General features: G+C 51.5%; 1 protein-coding gene across 1 annotated transcript; it reads right to left on the bottom strand.

Moving 5' to 3' along the window:
- Window positions 1-6,945: 6,945 nt before the first annotated feature.
- LOC136463290 (uncharacterized) lies at window positions 6,946-7,413 on the bottom strand. The gene has a single exon (XM_066462301.1). The coding sequence runs from the start codon at window positions 7,411-7,413 to the stop codon at window positions 6,946-6,948; it is 468 nt and encodes a 155-aa protein (XP_066318398.1).
- Between the last annotated feature and the right edge of the window lie 10,797 nt (window positions 7,414-18,210).

An 18,210-nucleotide genomic window follows, 5' to 3' on the forward strand; every position in this document is an offset into this window, starting at 1 on the left:
TAGCCCTCGAGCCTATGAAGGAGTAGAATATTATTTTGGAGGCTTTTCCGAACAGGAGGACTCTAAGGGCCTTGGATCCAATTGGAAAGATTTTTCTTCATTTCGATCCCCTAGGATCGGATCGGTCCGCCATCGTACTGCGGCCGCGCGTTTGGTCTCCTTGTGAGTCCAACTTTCCTCAAGCCCCCACGCATAGCGGGGGTCCGGTCGAGGGTCAGCTCATCTTTGTGATCGTCGTCACTCAAGCATTTTTTCAATAAAACATAGGGGCTGAGCCGTGCCATGTTTTTCCTTAATGGACGAAACATGGTGTTCAGTGAGGTGTTAACGAGCTAGTCTGAGTAGGGCCCTGGCTTCCTATTCATGGGGGTTCGGCATGGGTCAGCTAGTGATCGACTCCAGATTCTTAGTGACCAATCCATATAGTTCTCGGGTCCGTTCAACCGGTCCCGAGGGCTCATTGCCTTTCTTCGAGGAAAAACTATGGCCTAGGAACCGACCAAAATTCGAACATGGGCCAAGATACCCGCGGCGCTCGTGCGCCCGGGTACTGGACACTAGTGGGCCCATCCCTTCCCACCCCTCACTCTAAGGGTGCCTCGGAGCGGCTGTGAACCCGTTGGAGGGCTAGCCTTTGAATTCCTAAGCCTAAATGGGTCGTAGGAGCATTTTCCACTCTGTATCCCCTCTTACCTACGACGGTTCTTGGCCTATTGAACGGGCAAACCGTCATCCGGCGTATCCTTCGAGGGCGTGGCTAGAGATAGCGTGCGCATGATCTTCGGAGGGAGGTGACATGACGCGGCATAGCGGGCACGTGAATCTAGGCGGTTGGTTTGCCTTCTCACCCCGCTCTGCCTATAAATAGCGGCCTCCCCCTTCGTGTTCCTGCACACCAAAACTATAGCCTTACCTTCTTTGTTTCTCCGTCATCGTCGTTTGGATCTTTCGTGCTTGCTAATCCGCCGCCGGAGCCCTAGATATGTAGCTTCCGCTCCTCCGCCGCCGCCTTTGCTTCTCTACAGGCACCTCCATCCTCTATGGATTCGTGGTACCGCTCTGATGTTACCCATGCATGCATGGAGGGCCTCGTAAAGCATGGTCTTCTTCGCGGGAGGACTGATGCGGTGGAGTGGTTTGTGCCCGGCTGTGAGGATGCGCTGGCACCACCCGATGGCTACATCATCTCCTTCGCGCTCTTCCATGAGCGTGGACCATGGTTCCTCCCCACCCGTTCTTCTAGGGTCTGCTACACCACTATCAGATCAAGCTACAACACTTGAACCCCAATGGGATCCAGCACATCGTGGCCTTCATCGAGATGTGTGAGGGGTACCTAGGGATCAAGCCCCACTTCAAGTTATGGAGATATTTCTTCTCCATCTCCTTGATCAAGAAGAAGGAGAGAGGCCGAGAGACCCTGGTGTTGATGGGAAGCGTGGGCATCCACCTCTGGGGGCAGCGGGCGACTGAGTACATGCCCTGCTAGCTCTCTAGATCCAACAAGGGGTGGCACTCACATTGGTTCTACCTGAAGAATGACCCTATCGCTCCCTTGTCGATCTTCTCCGAGCATCTGATCGAAAAGGTACCACCGTCATGGCCGTGGGGGCCACCCATCAAGGAGAAAAAGAGGATGTGTGACCTCCTTGAGGCCCTTGCATTCTTGAAGACCCACAACCTCTGTGGGGCCAGTGTCATCGGGGAGTATCATGCGAGGAGGGTTGCGCCCCTGATGGCGTGCGTTCTCCCATTGTACGAGATGACACCCGATGCATAGCTCATTGGGACGACGCTCGCCCAGAGGATGCTCCATGATAGCGAGGTCACACAGCGTGTCTAGGAGGCCACAGGGGAGACTGACATCATGTTCTTGATCCCGAGGTATCCCGTGATGCGGCTAGACATGGGCTTCATCAAGCTACCAGTGGGGTTAGCCTTTTGGGACTCTATCACGCCGCTCCCAGAGCACACAGCCATGAGGGCGGTGAACCATGCCACAAATGAACAACAGAAGAAGAACAATGACGTTGAGGAGAAGAAATGGTGGTCGAAGCAGCGAGCAAAGCTGTAGCGAGGGAAGCAGCGTCAAGGCTCATCGGAAGAAGAGCAAGAAGAAGAGGAGGAGGAGGAGGAGGATGGCTCCATGTTGCCCATCGTGTGGGATGATCTGGCTACTGAGGACGAGGACCTATCTTTGCCACAAGCGGGCCCATTCCCGTGGCATGTCACGAGGCAGGAAGGGGAGGACGCTTCCCCAGAGCCGGTAGAATCAAAATGCCCTGCCCCATCCGGACCTTTGACGGTGGCCTTGGAACCGATGGAGTCAGGCCGCCCCGCCGCATCCGGGCCTTCAATGGCGGCCCTGGAGCTAGCGGAAATAGGTTGCCCTGCTCTGTCCAAGCCCTCGTCACTGCCTCTAGAGGTAGCGGGAGGTGGCCATTCTAATTCGTCTGAGCCCTTTGAGCCGAGGGAGGGCTCGAAGCGGCAACGTGCCGATGAGGAGCAGCCGAGGTCAGGCAAGCCAGCCCCAAAACATCCTCATATGATGGCGTCAAGGTGAGTCAAGAGTTTTTTCGTCCTTTTGTCATAATGAATTTGTGCCACGAACAGACTACCATGTCCCTTGCTGCATCGAAGGATGTGGGACTCTCCTACGGCTCGCTCCGAAAAAGATCCTCCTCCGGCAAACGCGTAGGAACTGGCTGGTGCCGCGTTGGAGGAGGGCGTGAGTGGTGTCATGGCGGCCATGGCATCGACTAGGGAGGCGTAGCCGATGGCTGTGTCCACGGGAGAGCAGGTGGAGGAGGATGCGTCCGGGGCACCCATGGCGGGCATGGCGCAGCCAGTCGTGTCCTCAACGTCGCAGGCGAAGGAGGCACGATCGGAGCCGCCGTCCGTGCGGGTGGCCATGTCCACGGTGGGGCAGATGGAAGGGGGCATACCCAAGGCATCCTTCATGGATGTGGCGATAGTGCAGGCCTCCGTGTCCACATCACCCGCCCCCTTTATCGCTAGAGGAGCCGCTCTAGAGGAGCTGCCGCCGCTTGAGGTCGGCGTGGGGACGTCCTGGTCTCTGATTTAGGTGGTTGCCCTTGATGATGTGGCAAAGGAGAGGGAATGGGGGACCACACGGAGGTTGGGGACGTGGTTCGTGCCTTGACCACCATGCTAAGCTCAATGTGCGATATTGTCGCCCCGGTTAGCTAGGTATGATATGACTGTGCTTCCGACCCTCAAGTTCTCTTTCTGTGCCTCTAAGTCCTATCTTCTTTGCAGATCCTTATGGTCCATAGCTACGAGAAGTCCTAGTTCCTTGCTGAGGAGACACGATGGAGTGAGGGGCTGGCCGCACAGCTCGCTACCGCCCATCAGGAGGTGGCTGAGCTTGCCCCAGCCACCTAGGAGGTGGTCGACCTCTGAGTTAGGGAAAAGGACGCTCACAACGATGCCCGCGAGGCCAAGGAGAAGCTCGTGACCCTAATCGAGAGGGTACGCACGGACACCGTGGAGGCCGAATGGCTATGGAAGGAGCAGGATGATTTGCTCTAGGCCATAGAGGAGCTCTTCACAGGGACTGAGCTCGCTTGCCAGGAGCACACCGATGCTCAGCAGCGGGTCGACCACCTCGAGGGTGAGCTTTAGAGGGAGAGGGACCTGAAGGTTGCAGCCAAGGGCATGTCTACTGGGCTCACCACGAAGGTCGATCAGCGCCAAGAAGAGGTCCGACACCTAGAAGCCGAGGTGATTCGATAGCGTGATGAGGTGTGTAGGCTTTAGGAGGACGTGGATGGTAAGTCCCCGATTTCCCTTGTTGTCTTTCTCCCTAGAATCTGTGGTAAGCCTTTTGACACGATTGGTTAGTGAATTGAGTAGGTCTCGATGACAAGCTCGGGGTGGAGGTGGTAAAGAGCCGTGGCCTGGAGAAGGAGCTTAGCGAGGTGAAGGGCACCCTCTAGAAGGAGAGCGATGAACATGACAACCTACGCGTCGCCATCCAGCTGGTCTGCGACGAGCTCAAGCTAGCCCTAGAGCAGGAGACAAGCTCGCTCGTGGTTCGCGCCATCCGGATCATGGATCGGGCATGTGATATGGCAAGGGGCGCGCTTCGCTTTGGCGTTCACCAATCATTTGTGATCACCCGTTCTCATTACGAGAACATCGATCAGGCGACGATGAGCCAAGGCTTTGCGCCCGTCTATACAGACACCGAGCTGGACGACATCGAGAAGGAGGTGGTCCCCCTGGCGCAAGACCTTTCTACCAAGATAGAGGATGAAATCATCCCCCCGAGGGGTTAGCTTAGTCCGATAGGTCAACCCTTCTGTTTCGTTTAAACAAGCTTGTTCTTATGTTTCGTTTGAACAAATTTGTCATTTCTCTGTTTTTATGTGTAAAAAGGGTTAACATGTTCCAACCCTTCCTATTGTTAAGACCGTAGAGCTCAAGGTTTGGGTGGGAAACTCTAGTCACGCTGGTAAGCAAGAGTGCCATAGCCGCTAGGGTGTAGGTTTCTTGCAGTCCGATCAGTTTTACTCAGCATTCATTTCCGCAAACCTTGCCTCTAGGTTTTTAACGTGAGAAAGGGTCGAGCACGGCGACTATTTTAGAAAGGGTATATATATATACCCTTATCAGCCCTCGAGTGAGACCTGACCCCTTGCCATTGCCGGGGCCGGGTTTCACTAAAAATTGAGGAGACAATAGCGAAACTGGTATGAGAAAGCATTTTTTTTGTTTTGTTTTAGAAACATTATTCTTAGTTTTCGTACGTACCCCCTCCCTAGGATCTGAGCCATTGTTCTACAATAGTGCATTCAGTCTCCTTGCGAGTCCAACTTCCCTCGAGCCCTCGCGCGTTGCAGGGGTCCGGTCGAGGGGTCAGCTCGTCTTTGTGATCGTCACCCTATCCGTGGTTTCCATAACTAGAGGGTTTGAGCTAATGTCACTTGCCTCGATGGCTCAAGTGTTGCACTCGGTGAGCTCGCTAATGGGCATGTCCTAGTGGAATCTGGGTCCATCGTTCGTAATAGAGTTGGTATAGCCCTTATGTGGCATTCCACTGCTCCTTAACTCGCCTCTCGATAGATGCCTGAGTAGTTTCAGAGACCAACTCAAGTGGCTCGCTAGCCTCCCCTTGGTGAAGATTCTATGGGCATGGATTAAGGTTAGGATCGAACAAGAAGGTTGAGATAACCCTGTCCGCTTCTGAGCGGGTCAGGCAAAGCCCGCTGGGGCTCATCTACGTTTTCTCCCCTGGCTCTATTCGACGTGAGGCGGCCTTAAGCCCTTTGCAGGTTGGCCTTCGAACCCTGGTCAGTCGCCGCTCATGTTTAATGAGATGACTATCGCTTCATGATGCGACGCGAAGTGTTGTGATGCAATAATTGCATATGCGATGCTTGGATGTATGAGAATGGATGAATGAATGATCATACACTAGAAAAGTAAAGTGGGGGTTGGTAAAGTTACCTCGATGGGTCGAGTGACGGGTTTGGGGAGCTCCTATCAGATATGTCCAAGTGGAATCTAGGTCCATCGTTCATGACGGAGTCAATATAACCCGCATAGGGCATCCTACTGCTCCTTACCCGTCTCTCGGCAGCGGCTTAAGCCATCCGATCGACTTGGGTGACCCATTGGCCTCTCCTCTATGGAGATTCTGCATATAGGCCCCTCCAAACCTTTCCTGGGAAGGTAGAGGCTAAGGCTCGGGGTGCGGGCAAAAAGACTCTGATCATGCTAGTGAGCAAAAACGTCATAGCCACTAGGGCATAGGTTTCTTATGGTCCAACCAGTTTTACTCAGCGTTTGCTTATGCAAACCTTGCCTTTATGTTTTTAACGTGAGAAAGGGTTGGGCACGATGACTATTTTAGAAAGGATATATATACCCTTATCTAGCACCTGAGTGAGGCACGACCCTTTGCCATTGCTGGGGTCAGGTTTTACTAAAGATCGAGGGGATGATAGCAAAACCGATAAGAGAAAGCATGCGTAGATTTAAGGGTAAAAGCGACGTAGTTGTTTGATGTTCTAGGCGTTGACAAAGACTTTGCCATCGATGGTCTTGAGCTTATAGGTGCTTGGTCGGAGCACCTCTGCGACGACGTACGGTCCCTCCCATGGCAGAGAGAGCTTGTGGCGGCTCTTGTTGCTCTAGATGAGGCAGAGCACCAGGTCCCCAATGTTGAAGGCCCGGCCCCGCACTCGACGACTATGGTACCGGTGTAACACTTGCTGGTACTTGGCCGAGTGGAGGAGGGCAACATGACATGCTTCATCTAGCTAGTCCATGGCATCCTCGAGGGATGCCTCGGCACCCTGTTTGTCATACACCCTGACCCTTAGCACTCCATAATCATGGTCGGTCAGGAGGATAGCCTCAGAACTGTAGATCATGAAGAATGGTGTGTAGTCGGTGGCCCGGCAAGGGGTCATCCTTAGGCTCTAGACCACTGCGGGAAGCTCTATGATCCATCGTATGCCAAACTTGTTCAACCGGTTGAAGATCCTAGGCTTGAGGCATTGTAGGACCATGCGGGGGGTGTGCCACGGCAGCCCAATTGACGTGGATGTGGTATTCATCGCAGAATCGAAGGAACTTCTTCCTGATGAACTACGTGCTATTGTCCGTGATAATGTAGTTTAGGACTCCAAAGCGATGGACGATATCAAGGAAGAATAGCATGACTTGCTCGAACTTGATCATGGAGATTGGTCGAGCCTCTATCCACTTTGTAAACTAGTCTACGGCGACAAGCAAGTGCGTATAGCCCCTGGGCGCCCTCTTGAGAGGGCCGACTAGATCAAGCCCACAGACCACGAATGGCCACGTGATGGGGATCATTTGGAGTGCTTGAGCCGGCAAGTGGGTCTACTGAGCATAGTATTGACACCCTTCACAGGTGCACACAATCTGTTCAACGTCAGCTACTGTGGTCGGCTAGTAGAAGCTTTGTTGGAACACGTATTCGACCAGGGTCCTAGGCACAGTATGGTGCGCGCAGACCCCACCATGGATATCACTCAGCAACTGCTTCCCTTGTTCGATGGGGATGCAGTGTAGTAGGATCCCAGTGTGGCTTCGCCTATAGAGCTCGCCCTCAATACTGACAAAGGACTTGGTGAGACACGTGAGCCGCCGAGCCTCTGTTTTGTCCATCGGCAGCGCTTCATGGAGGAGGTAGTCAAGGTAAGGCATCCTCCAGTCGACAAGAGGGTCATGCTCTGCCACTGGATCCTCATCAAGCTCCATGACTTCAAGGTTGGATGGAGCTACCGGCTGGTTAGCCCCCAAGCCCAGGGCAGGCAGGCCGTCATTGGTTTGTTCTGGCTCCTTGTAGCGGACTGAGGGCTTGTACTGATTGTTGGTAAAGAGGCCTGCTGACACCGGCCCTTGGCTAGATGCCATTTTCGCCAGCGTGTCGGCCACCTCGTTGAGACGCCTTGGGATGTGATTGAGCTCAAGACCGTTGAACTTGTCCTCCAACTAGTGGACTTCTTGGCAATATGCAACCATCTTAACATTGTGGTAGCTTGATTCCATCATAACTTGGTCGATGACCAGCAGGGAGTCACCCCAGACCTCAAGCCGTCGGAAACCCAACTTGATGGTGATGCGTAGGCCGTTGATGAGTGCCTCATACTCGGCCACATTGTTGGAGGAGGGGAAGTGGATGTGAACCATGTACCTCATGTGTACCCTGAGGGGCAAAATAAAGATTAGCCCTGCGCCGGTGCCTTTCTTCATCAGTGATCCATTGAAGTACATCGTCTAGTACTCTTGGTCGATGACTGCTGGCGGCATTTGGATCTCAGTCCACTTTGCGATAAATTCAGCCAGCACTTGAGACTTAATGGCCATCCGAGGGGCATATGAAACCTTGACCCATCAGCTCGAGTGCCCATTTTGTTATTCTTCCTGTGGCATCCTGGTTTTGGAAGACCTCGCCGAGAGGGAAGGACGTCACGATCGTCATTAGATGCGACTCGAAGTAGTGATGCAACTTCCTCTTGGTGATAAAGATAGTGTACAGGAGTTTCTGGATTTGGGGGTAGCGAGTCTTAGAATTGGACAAGAACTCACTAATGAAATATACAGGATGCTACACTTTGAGGGTGTGTCCCTCTTCTTCTCACTCTACCACTAGGGCGGCGCTGACCACTTGCGTGGTGGCCATAATGTAGAGTAGAAGCGGTTCCCCATCGGTCGCGGGGGGGGGCCAGGATCGGGGCCTTTGTTAGGAGCTGCTTGACCTTGTCAAGTGCCTCCTAGGCCTCGGCCATCCATTCAAAGTGGTCGACCTTCTTCAGAAGCCGATAGGGGGAGACCTCATTCGCCGAGGCGTGAGATAAAGCGGCTGAGCACGGTGAGGCACCCTGTAACTCGTTGTACCCCCTTTATGTTCTGAATCAGGCCCATCCTCATGATGGCTGAGATCTTCTCTAGGTTGGCTTCGATGCCATGCTCGTAGATGATAAAACCCATCAGCATAACCCTTGGGACCCCAAAAATGCATTTCTCAGGGTTGAGCTTAATGCTGTTTGCTTGGAGTTTCACGAAGGTTTGCTCTAGGTCGGCTATGACCTTGTCATCCCATTTGGACTTGACCATGATGCCATCTATGTAGGCCTCAATGGTTTGCCCGATGAGGTCACCAAAACACTTGTAACAACCCAAAAATCCACACACCAAAAATCTCAACTACAAAATTTTTCTTCAAAACCCCATGTGACGATGAGTGACATTTGTAGGAGCTAACCCTAAGTGTTGCATTAGTCGTAATCCAACTAAACAAACTCATAAGCATAGCATGTCACTTGTTGTATATGTGTGTGTTTAAAATCCCTAACACCTACATTCTTGCATGCATTTTAATTCTAAATAATTGAGTTGCCTTTTATTGATCGTTTGTTGTGCAAATAAAAGTGACCACTTATAATTAATTTATTATGCAATAAATTAATCACCTAAGTACCACCTAAGTATGAGGGCCCCACCAACCAGCCCTAAGCTCCACCCTTAATCAAGGTGCACACTTGTACATGAAACTAAATAAATCAAACCCTAACCAAATTGGCAACAAATAAAAGAGAAAGGAAAACAAAATAGAAAAAAAATAAGAAAAAGAGAAAGGAAAGAAGAGGGAGCAGCAGCAGCCTAGGCCTACTCGGTCTTGCGAGCCAGCCCGGCCGAGCCTGCCTGCCCTCCCACTTGCGCACATGGCCCACAAAGCCGGCCCAGCAACACCCTACCGCCCCCGCGCGCACAAGCCGTTGACGAGCCAGACCCGCCCATCAGCCATCACGCACCGCACGCTGCCGCATCAGGACAAGCTAACAAACAGCCCCCTCTGTCAGCCGCCCAGCTATAGCGTCATCATCTTCCCCACGCTCCCTCCACCATGTGACTAGGAGCCGACCATGGAGCAGGCGTGGGCCCAGGGCCACGCACATCGCCTGACCCTATCCCCCACCTTAGCGCCATGCCCATGCAACCGCCCCCACACGCGAGAGCCGTCAGATGCACCGCACGCATCACCACTGCCCGATTGTCGTCCGCCATTGGAGCCCTTGGAGCTTGGCTATAAAAAGCCAACGACCGTGGACCCTGAGCCCTAGCCCTCCATTCACCTCGCCGCCGCCGTGTGGTTCGCACCAACACACTAAGCCAAGGGATGAGAGGAGAAGGAGAGGTGCGGAGAAGGACGCCGCTGCCGGAGCAAAAGGGAGGAGCCGCCGGCGCGGAAGATGGCGAGTACCTCTATCTCGGCTCAGCTCTGCTACACCGTCGACGCCGCACCACCACCATCGCCTTCGAGCTCCCCATGGTGAGCCATCTTGCTGAGACCACCTCCCTAGCCAAATGGAACATGCACTGCCATGATCGAAACCTTGCTGAAGCTTCGAGCTTCGGCCTAGCCAGACTGCCACCAAAAGACCTCCATGATCGTCTTCTTCAGCCTTGCGGTGCTATGCTAAGCCAATATGAGGTCAAGCCATGGCCAACTACACACCGCATGAATGAGCACGAGCTTACTAACGCCATGGCGACATCGGGCCATCCCTGCTCGAGCACGCACCCGAGCACGCACCCGAGCACGTGCTCGAGCACGCACCCAAGCACGCAATCGAGCACGTGCTCAAGCACGCACCCAAGCACACAATCGAGCACGCGCTCGAGCACGCACCCAAGCACGCACCCGAGCACGCAATCGAGCACGTGCTCGAGCACGCACCCAAGCACGCATGGGCACGCATACCACAACCATGAACATGGCCGTAGCGAAGCCACCACGGCCGCATCACCACAGTAGAGGTGACGCCACCACCTTGGCTGGCTCCTACTTACCGCGGAACACGCCACGCTCGCGATCGAGGTAGACAAAGGCCACCGGAGGACCCCCGTTTGACCACACCGCGCCGTGGCCGGAGCGCCGCCGCAACCACTTCGTCTCCACCATGGCCAGGACCGCTGGGAGCGCTTGGCGCCTCCTTGTCTCGCCCGCCCTATTCACTGAAGCCATGGGAAGCTCACGCGCCCCGCCAAGCATGCTCCCAGCCACCACATCGCCCTACCGCCGACGACACGCCACGTCGAGCCGCCGTTCACCGTGGCCAGGGCCCTAGGAAGCCCTAGCCGTAGCCCCGACCCCACAGTCGCAGTCGCCATGGCATGGGGATGCTTTTGCCCACCTAAATTGAACACCGGTCGCCGTGGGTGAGGCTCGCGGGTGACCTCACCACCGGTGGGAGCCCTGTCAGGGAAGAGAAGGGGATTTTCCCCTCGCTGGCCACACGTCCGTGCACTTGGTGCACGTGAACCGAACTCTAGGAAGGAGTAAGTGGACCAAGTCCTTTATAGACCAGCTCTGCGGTCTATGGACCAACGCAGGCGGGTTCACCATGAACCACGCCTCACCTGCGCCCATGGACCATGGCCTGTTAGTGGCCCAGTAAGACGACGTGGCCGCACCAGCGCGCGCCACATGGCGGGCCAAAGCCCATCCCATATCCAGGCCCAACTGGCCCAGTTGGGACCCGCCCTGAGCTGACCATTGACCGGGCCCATAAGTCAGCGACACAGAGCCGCTGGACCCACTTGTCAGTGGGTGATGTTATGCTGACGTCATGATGATGTCATGCGGGTCCCACGTGTCAGTGACAAACACAGCTGAGGTGACATCATGATGATGTCACGATGACATCAGCTGCTGACGTCAGCATGCCACGTGGACCAACAGGAGCGTGACACGTGTCAGCACGATATTAATTCAGCCTTTTCCCATTTTTAGAAATGATTGAAACTTCGAAAATTCATAACTAATTCATACGAACTCAGAAAAATACAAGACCAGGACCAAAATTCATCTAAAATCGAGCTCTACGCAATGAACCTATGTTTGAGTGCATTTGACTCTTTTGAATTTTCATTGTTTTTTGTGCTATTCTATAGACGTCGCTAATGCGACTATAATGCGATCGTTTGCAGACTCGGAGGAGAACCAGACGGACGAGGACTGAGAGTACCATGAGGAGTACGGAGATGACTACACTGAAGGTGCCATATCCCACCCAATCTCGTAGCACCTATTACGCATGGCTAATATAGAACTGCTATTGCCTTACTTTATCGTTATTTTCACACTATGATAGGACTTGCATGGTAGTATGCTTTCTTGATGGCCTTTACCTTGACGCAACCTTACCCTTGCTCACCCTGCTGTTAGGCTAGTCACACGCTCGCTGCTATATTTCACTGCTTATTATTTCTACTACGCTTATATATACTATATTGATGCGTGGTGGAAACTAGAGTTATCTAGATTTTGGGGAGAGTGTTGCATGTGTGACTTGGGTGTGTGGAGGGTGAGGGTTGTGTCGACCAAGTTGGAGTATACAATGAGCCTAGGGCAAGTCTTGCCGTGAGGTGCTACCTGGGCACCCCTGGAATGAATACCTGTGGTGGGTAAATGGTATATGAGGTGGCCCTGGGTGTGAACCAGTGATGGGAGGAGCCCGAGGTGGAGGTGCTGTGGTGGCACGGTAAAAGGAAACCCTGATAAAGACATTCTAGCTTGATCATCCCTAAGGACTTACTAGTACTTAGATTCACCGGGAAGCCTTACGTACCACTCGCCCTATATGGTGCGGGACGGCCTAACTACTTGGTAGGATATTGCCACTACTGCTACGTTGATAGCGGATAGTGCAAGGAGGTACGAGGCGCGGAGGATTTTCCCCCCACACCCTTCCGAGACTTCATGGAGACCTTGTGGACCCGGCTCATGACTCACAGTTTTAGCCACCCCAGACTAGACTTGGGGTGAACTAGGGCTGAATAGTAGAGTGGCATTATCCTAGGCTAGCAAGCGGCCAGAATCAGCCCAGTTGATGACGGTCAGTGAAGAAGGTAGATCTTGTGGTTATGTAAAACCTCTGCAGAGTGTATGGTTGATCGATCGATACATATGCCGACTAGTCGGCTATGGACCTTTCTTGGGTTTCGCTTAAACTAGATAGCGAGATGAGTCCTTCTCTTCTTCCCCCATGAGCGAGTGTCGGTCATAGCCAGGGGCTACAGGCCATGAGACAGTGCCGAGAGGGAGTTGGCCTATCGACTGAGCGATGGTATGGTGATGATATGGAGATGGTGGTATATCGATCCCAGGAACAAAACCTAGCTCTAGACAGAAATGGGGTGGAATGGGTGTGGAAATGGTGTTAAAACTTGACTATACTATTATATACTTGATATGCTAAAACATAGGAAACCCTAGCCTTATAGGTTCCTTTTGATTATATCCAACTTGCATCCAATTCCACAAAGCAATGTTCATAGGGTGGGAGTGGCCAGTACAAATCGTACTGATAAATTTTGGCACATAGGTTCTGCTGAGGAGTATAGCTCTGAGGAGTTTGATGGTTGAGGGGTTCATTCCTACGCTCGAGTTTGGCGATCTTATCTTCAAGCTGTTCTGAATGAATGCTACATTTGATTCCGCCAATGCGGCGATGTAATAATTTATGTAATTCCGCACTATTTGTACTCTGATATTACGTTGTATGGATGTGATATTCGACTGGGATTTGGGTAATATGATCTACAACGGTCTTATTACACTTCGACTCTGTGGATTTTCCTTCATAGAAATCAGGTTGTTTCAACACTTGAGCATACAACGCTGATATGTAGCCCCCGCATTTTTTAGACTGAACGACATTGTGACGTAGCAGAATGATCCGAACAGGGTGATAAAAGACGTCATGAGCTGGTCAGACTCTTTCATCATGATTTGATGGTACCTGGAGTATGCATCAAGGAAGCAATGGGTTTCGCACCCTGAGGTCGAGTCGACTACTTGGTCTATGTGTGGCAAAGGAAATGGATTCTTTGGACACGCTTTGTTGAGACCCGTGTAGTCAACACACATTCTCCATTTCCCACTCTTTTTTCATACAAGAACGGGATTGGCTAACCACTTAGGATGGTATACTTCCTTGATGAACCCAGACACCAAAAGCTTCACAATCTCCACGCCGATGGCCCTGCGTTTTTCCTCGTCGAAGTGACGTAGGCGCTACTTCACCGGCTTGGAGCCTGGCCTGATCTTCAAGGCATGCTCAACAACTTCTCTCAGAATGCCTGGCATGTCTGAGGGTCTCCACGCAAAGATGTCTCTGTTGGCGCAGAGGAAGTCGGCGAGCGCGCTTTCCTATTTGGAGGAAAGCGTGGTGCCGATGCGCACCACTTTGCCCTCGAAGCCATTGGAGTCTATGAGGACCTCCTTGGTGCCCTCAGCAGGCTCGAAAGACCTAGCCAACCGCTTGGGGTCTGGCGCTTCTTTGACAAACCTCCTCCCTGATGGTCGCAAGCTCTTTGGAGGCGATAATTACCGCGGTGTGTTCATAGCACTCGACCACACACTCGTAGGCGCACTGGAAGGAGGTGCCAATGGTGATGACCCTACATGGACCCATCATCATCAACTTTAGATAGGCGTAGTTGGGGACGGCCATGAACTTCATGTAGCATGGATGTCCCAGGATGGCGTGGTAGGTTCCGTGGAATCCAACCACCTCAAAGGTAAGGGTCTCCGTCCTATAATTGGTTAGATTCCTAAAGGTGATGGGTAGATCGATCTGCCCAAGTGGCACAGCCTGCTTTCTAGGCACAATGCCATGGAAAGGCGCCCCGGTCAGTCGGATGCGTGCTTGGTCAAAGCTCATGGCATTGAGCATTTCAACATACATGATGTTGAGGCCACTGCCTCCATCCATTAGCACCTTAATGAGACGCTTCATGCCGATGATAGGGTTGACCACGAGCGGATATCTTCCCAGCTGCGGGACGCTTTCTAGGTGGTCGGTCCAATCAAAGGTTATGGCGGACTCCAACCATCGGAGGAAGGTAGGCGTGGCTGGCTCGGCCATATAGACCTCGTGGAGTGCAAGCATGTGGCGGCGCTTGGAGTCATAGGCCACTGACCCTCTGAAGATCATGAGGCAGCCATCCAGTGCCAAAAATTCACCGTCCTTCCCCTCAGCATCATCTGTGGCCAGCTTGGGCTCCTTCCTATGCTCCCCTTTGTTGGAGCTTCCGGACAAGAACCACTTCATGAGGGTGTAGTCCTTGTATAGGTGCTTGATGAGGAAAGCGTGGTTCGGCCATGGCACTTCGAGCAACTTCTCGAAGTGGTCTGGGGTACACTCGGTAGGCTTCCGACCCCTCTTACGATCGGCAGTGGCCACAAGCGAGCCCTCACACCGCTGCTTGTTCTTCTTGTTGTTGGGGCGGTTGGAGGTGCCTTCGTCGGAGTCCTCGTCCGCTTTGCCTTGCCTTGGGGTGGTCAAAAATCACCCCGACCGCCTCCTTGCCCGAGGCATGGTTGGTGGCGATGTCAAGGAGCTCCTATAACACCCTCGGTGTTACCGCTTAAACAACTTGCTAAACTATGTCATGAACATCATGTTTATGTGTCAATGCATTTGATAAAGTGTGTAGATCAATTTCTGTAACTCAAAATGATCAACAAAAATGCTAAACGAAAGTTGATTCAATAGTCATGTTATATCACTTAGGGTTTAAAACCAATTTTTATTAAGCAAAAATACTATAGAACATGTATGTGACACTTAAATAAAGTTGGAAGTACAAACTTGATAGATGAATGCAACTTCAACTTTTGGAAAATAGATGTTGTTAACTAGTGTTTTGGGAGCTCTAAAATCAAACTTGATATTAAGATAAGCTCTTTTTGTTAAGTCGGCAAACACTTGAATTTATGTTTAAAGTACCATTTTGGTGAATTATATTGAGCAAAATAGTTAAATAGTGCTTAAATATCTTGCTCCTACTGGTTGGTATAAAGTATAGACTATTGCATGAAGTAGGTGTTGGTTAAGGTTAATAAAGTTTAGACCTCTTAAAAATCATGACAAGAGTCCTAGTGGTTGCTAGTTCTAACCAAGCCTTTAAATTTTCTGTCTGAAATGGCCATAGGCAATGCCATTTTGGCATTTGAATTCCGACAAAAATGGTTAAGCACTAAAATTAGGTTCTTATAGCATTGCCTGCTTCTAACTTAGCACTTGGGTGAGGTGTAGGTTGTTGTTGAGTTGGATGTCAACTTGAACCCTTAAAAAATTCCCAAAACTCGTTAGAACGTGTAGTGAATCACGTTCCAGTGCCATGTTCGTGAACTAGAGTTCGGCGTGACGAGCCCATGCTGGCATGCAGCCAACTCCTCCTTGAGTTGCTCCTTGACCTTGGTGATTGCTTTGCCTGGTAGTTGATACTACTGGCTTTAGGTTAGGGAAATTAGTTGAACTGCATCCAAAGTGGTTAGCGGTCTTTGTGAAGCTTTAAAAAGCGTGTTCGTCACCGTTTTGGCAATTGGTTTTCGTGGTCGTGGTCACCACATGCGTAGGCGTTGTGGGTGTTAGGCTCGTGCCATGGCCAGAGCGGCGGTCATGGGCCGGTCTTGGCTGGTTGCAAGTAGTCCCATGGCTGCATGTGCACCGTCCCATTTGGCTGGCCACCTGAGCGTGGTCACTGCTATGGGTGGTGTAGGCGCGCTGCTAGCCGTCGGTCTGTGCCATGGTTGTGGCTACAGTGCATGGTTGACGTGGGGCTCACTCGGCCCCTCGTTCTACCTATCATGCAGTCCATGTGTTGGAGCCCTACCGCCATGTCGAATCGGTGGCTCGACCACAGAAGCTATGGGACGCTCTCCTGCACTGCATTGTCCTGCTAGCCACCATGGAGAGCCCTACTCTAGTCTAATCACTCCGAGTAAGCGTGTCATTCCATTGCCTCCTGTTCGCCAATCACGGGCACATGCTCGTGTCATAGCAGGAGATCTGAGTTGGCCGTCTTAAGCAGTCCGCCTACGTGCGGGTGCTTCTCCACAACATGGCACGGCCAGAGCTCGTCTAGCCGCCCTCCAATCCGCTTAAGCTTTGGTCCTCCGCGACATGATTCTTTGCGCTAGTAGGTGGCTCTAGAAGCCCACTAAGCGCTCTGTCTTTCCCATCCTCAGCCAAGCGGGTATCGATGGCCAATTGAGCATTTTGCCGTTGCAGGCCATGGTCACCGCCGTGACAGGGAACAGGGAAGAGAGGTAGGATTGGAGCAATAGAAGTTCAATTGATTGAGACCATGAACTCGCATTGACCCCCTCCACTTGGTTCTCATGTTGTTTTGTCCAGGAGGCTCACCATCGGCACGGTGACGCACTGGTGCCACACTCGACACGCCGCTATGAGGTGCGGGCGCACATGGCCAGCGTTGCGAGGGCCATCTTTGACTTAACCATCACCTCGATCATGTTCGTTGTAAGCTGCTGATGCTCAATCATCGCCCTTTTAGTCCGTTAGTGGCTCTAGCTTGCTAGAACGCTCGCGCCGCCATGGTGGCTGGTCCGCCGCCGTGAGCAGCATGATGGAAGTTGCTGTTAGGCTCCCAACCGTCACCTAGGAATGCACGCATAGCAGTAGGTAGAGGTCGGCTCCTTTTATCCCCGTTGTAGCGAGCTTTGCATGCTCAGCGCAACCGCCCATGCCACTGGTCGTCGTGCTAGTGAACGTGTGGTAGAGCAGGGGTCTCCCCACAGTGAAGGCAACATTTTCCAGGGTCCTTAGTGCAAAGCTCTTCTCTAGTGTAATAGTGTTCCGTAACGTCGCGTGATATTCTATGAAGCTGGGGGTTCTTCTGCAAATCTGCGGGTGTGCGCGTGAGTTTCCCATCATGGGCCGCTTGTTGGGCTGGCCTACTACGCGCACGGCCATTTCCGCGTGAGCCGCCTGGGCTGTTGGACCGAATCGGTTGCCGCTGGCCCTTTTCGATTTCTAAAGCATTTTCTAATTTAGCTTCTAAGGTAAATTTGTAAATTCAATATAAAATTGTGTAGTTAACCAAAAATTATAAAACCAATTTTGTTAGGTTCCTTAAATCATGACCTATCTGCTAATGTATTTAAGTATTTTGTTCACTTAGTTTCATAGAATTTTCAAGAGTAGACTAATTAATTTGAAACACTTAAAATGGATAAAATATGAACTTGTAGGAATTATTGTGATGAATTGGTAGTAGTACTGGATCCAAAAATTTTACAGTAAATTCCTAACAGTATTAGGTGCTCACTATAATTTTTATATCTCTATGGGAATTAGTTTGCTAGAATACCTATTAAGCCCTGGTTTGAAAATATATTAAATCAATAAAATGATTTAAGGATATATCTGGGGATTTTGTAGCTAAAATACTTATTGGGAAGTAATGCCTCATCCAAAAACATGGATACATAGCCTTGTATGTTAGTCGCTAGATCCAGCTCATTAGTTTAGCAGCGTAATCGTATTTTAGAGTTGCGATTACCGTGATCATTTACGTTTCTACGTTGCATCCACGTATATCATAATAGGAACAACGATGGATCACAAAGACATCTGGAGTAGTAGAAGCAGATGGTGATGTGATGATCATGCCACCATGAGGAACAGCTAACTTGGTTATATTTTACCTAGGCAAGCCCCGGTGCATAACCCCTATTATTCTGCACTTTATCTTATGCTTGTGCATTAAGTTTTAAGGAGTTGAATGAAAACCACTTGCATATATATATCCTTATCCTATGAGTCTTACTAGTATGATAGGATCATGTAGATTGCTATGCTATAGGACTCCAGTAGAAGTCGAGTGATTGCA

This window comes from Miscanthus floridulus, chromosome 1, assembly GCF_019320115.1.
Source record: "Miscanthus floridulus cultivar M001 chromosome 1, ASM1932011v1, whole genome shotgun sequence".
Lineage (NCBI taxonomy): Eukaryota > Viridiplantae > Streptophyta > Magnoliopsida > Poales > Poaceae > Miscanthus > Miscanthus floridulus.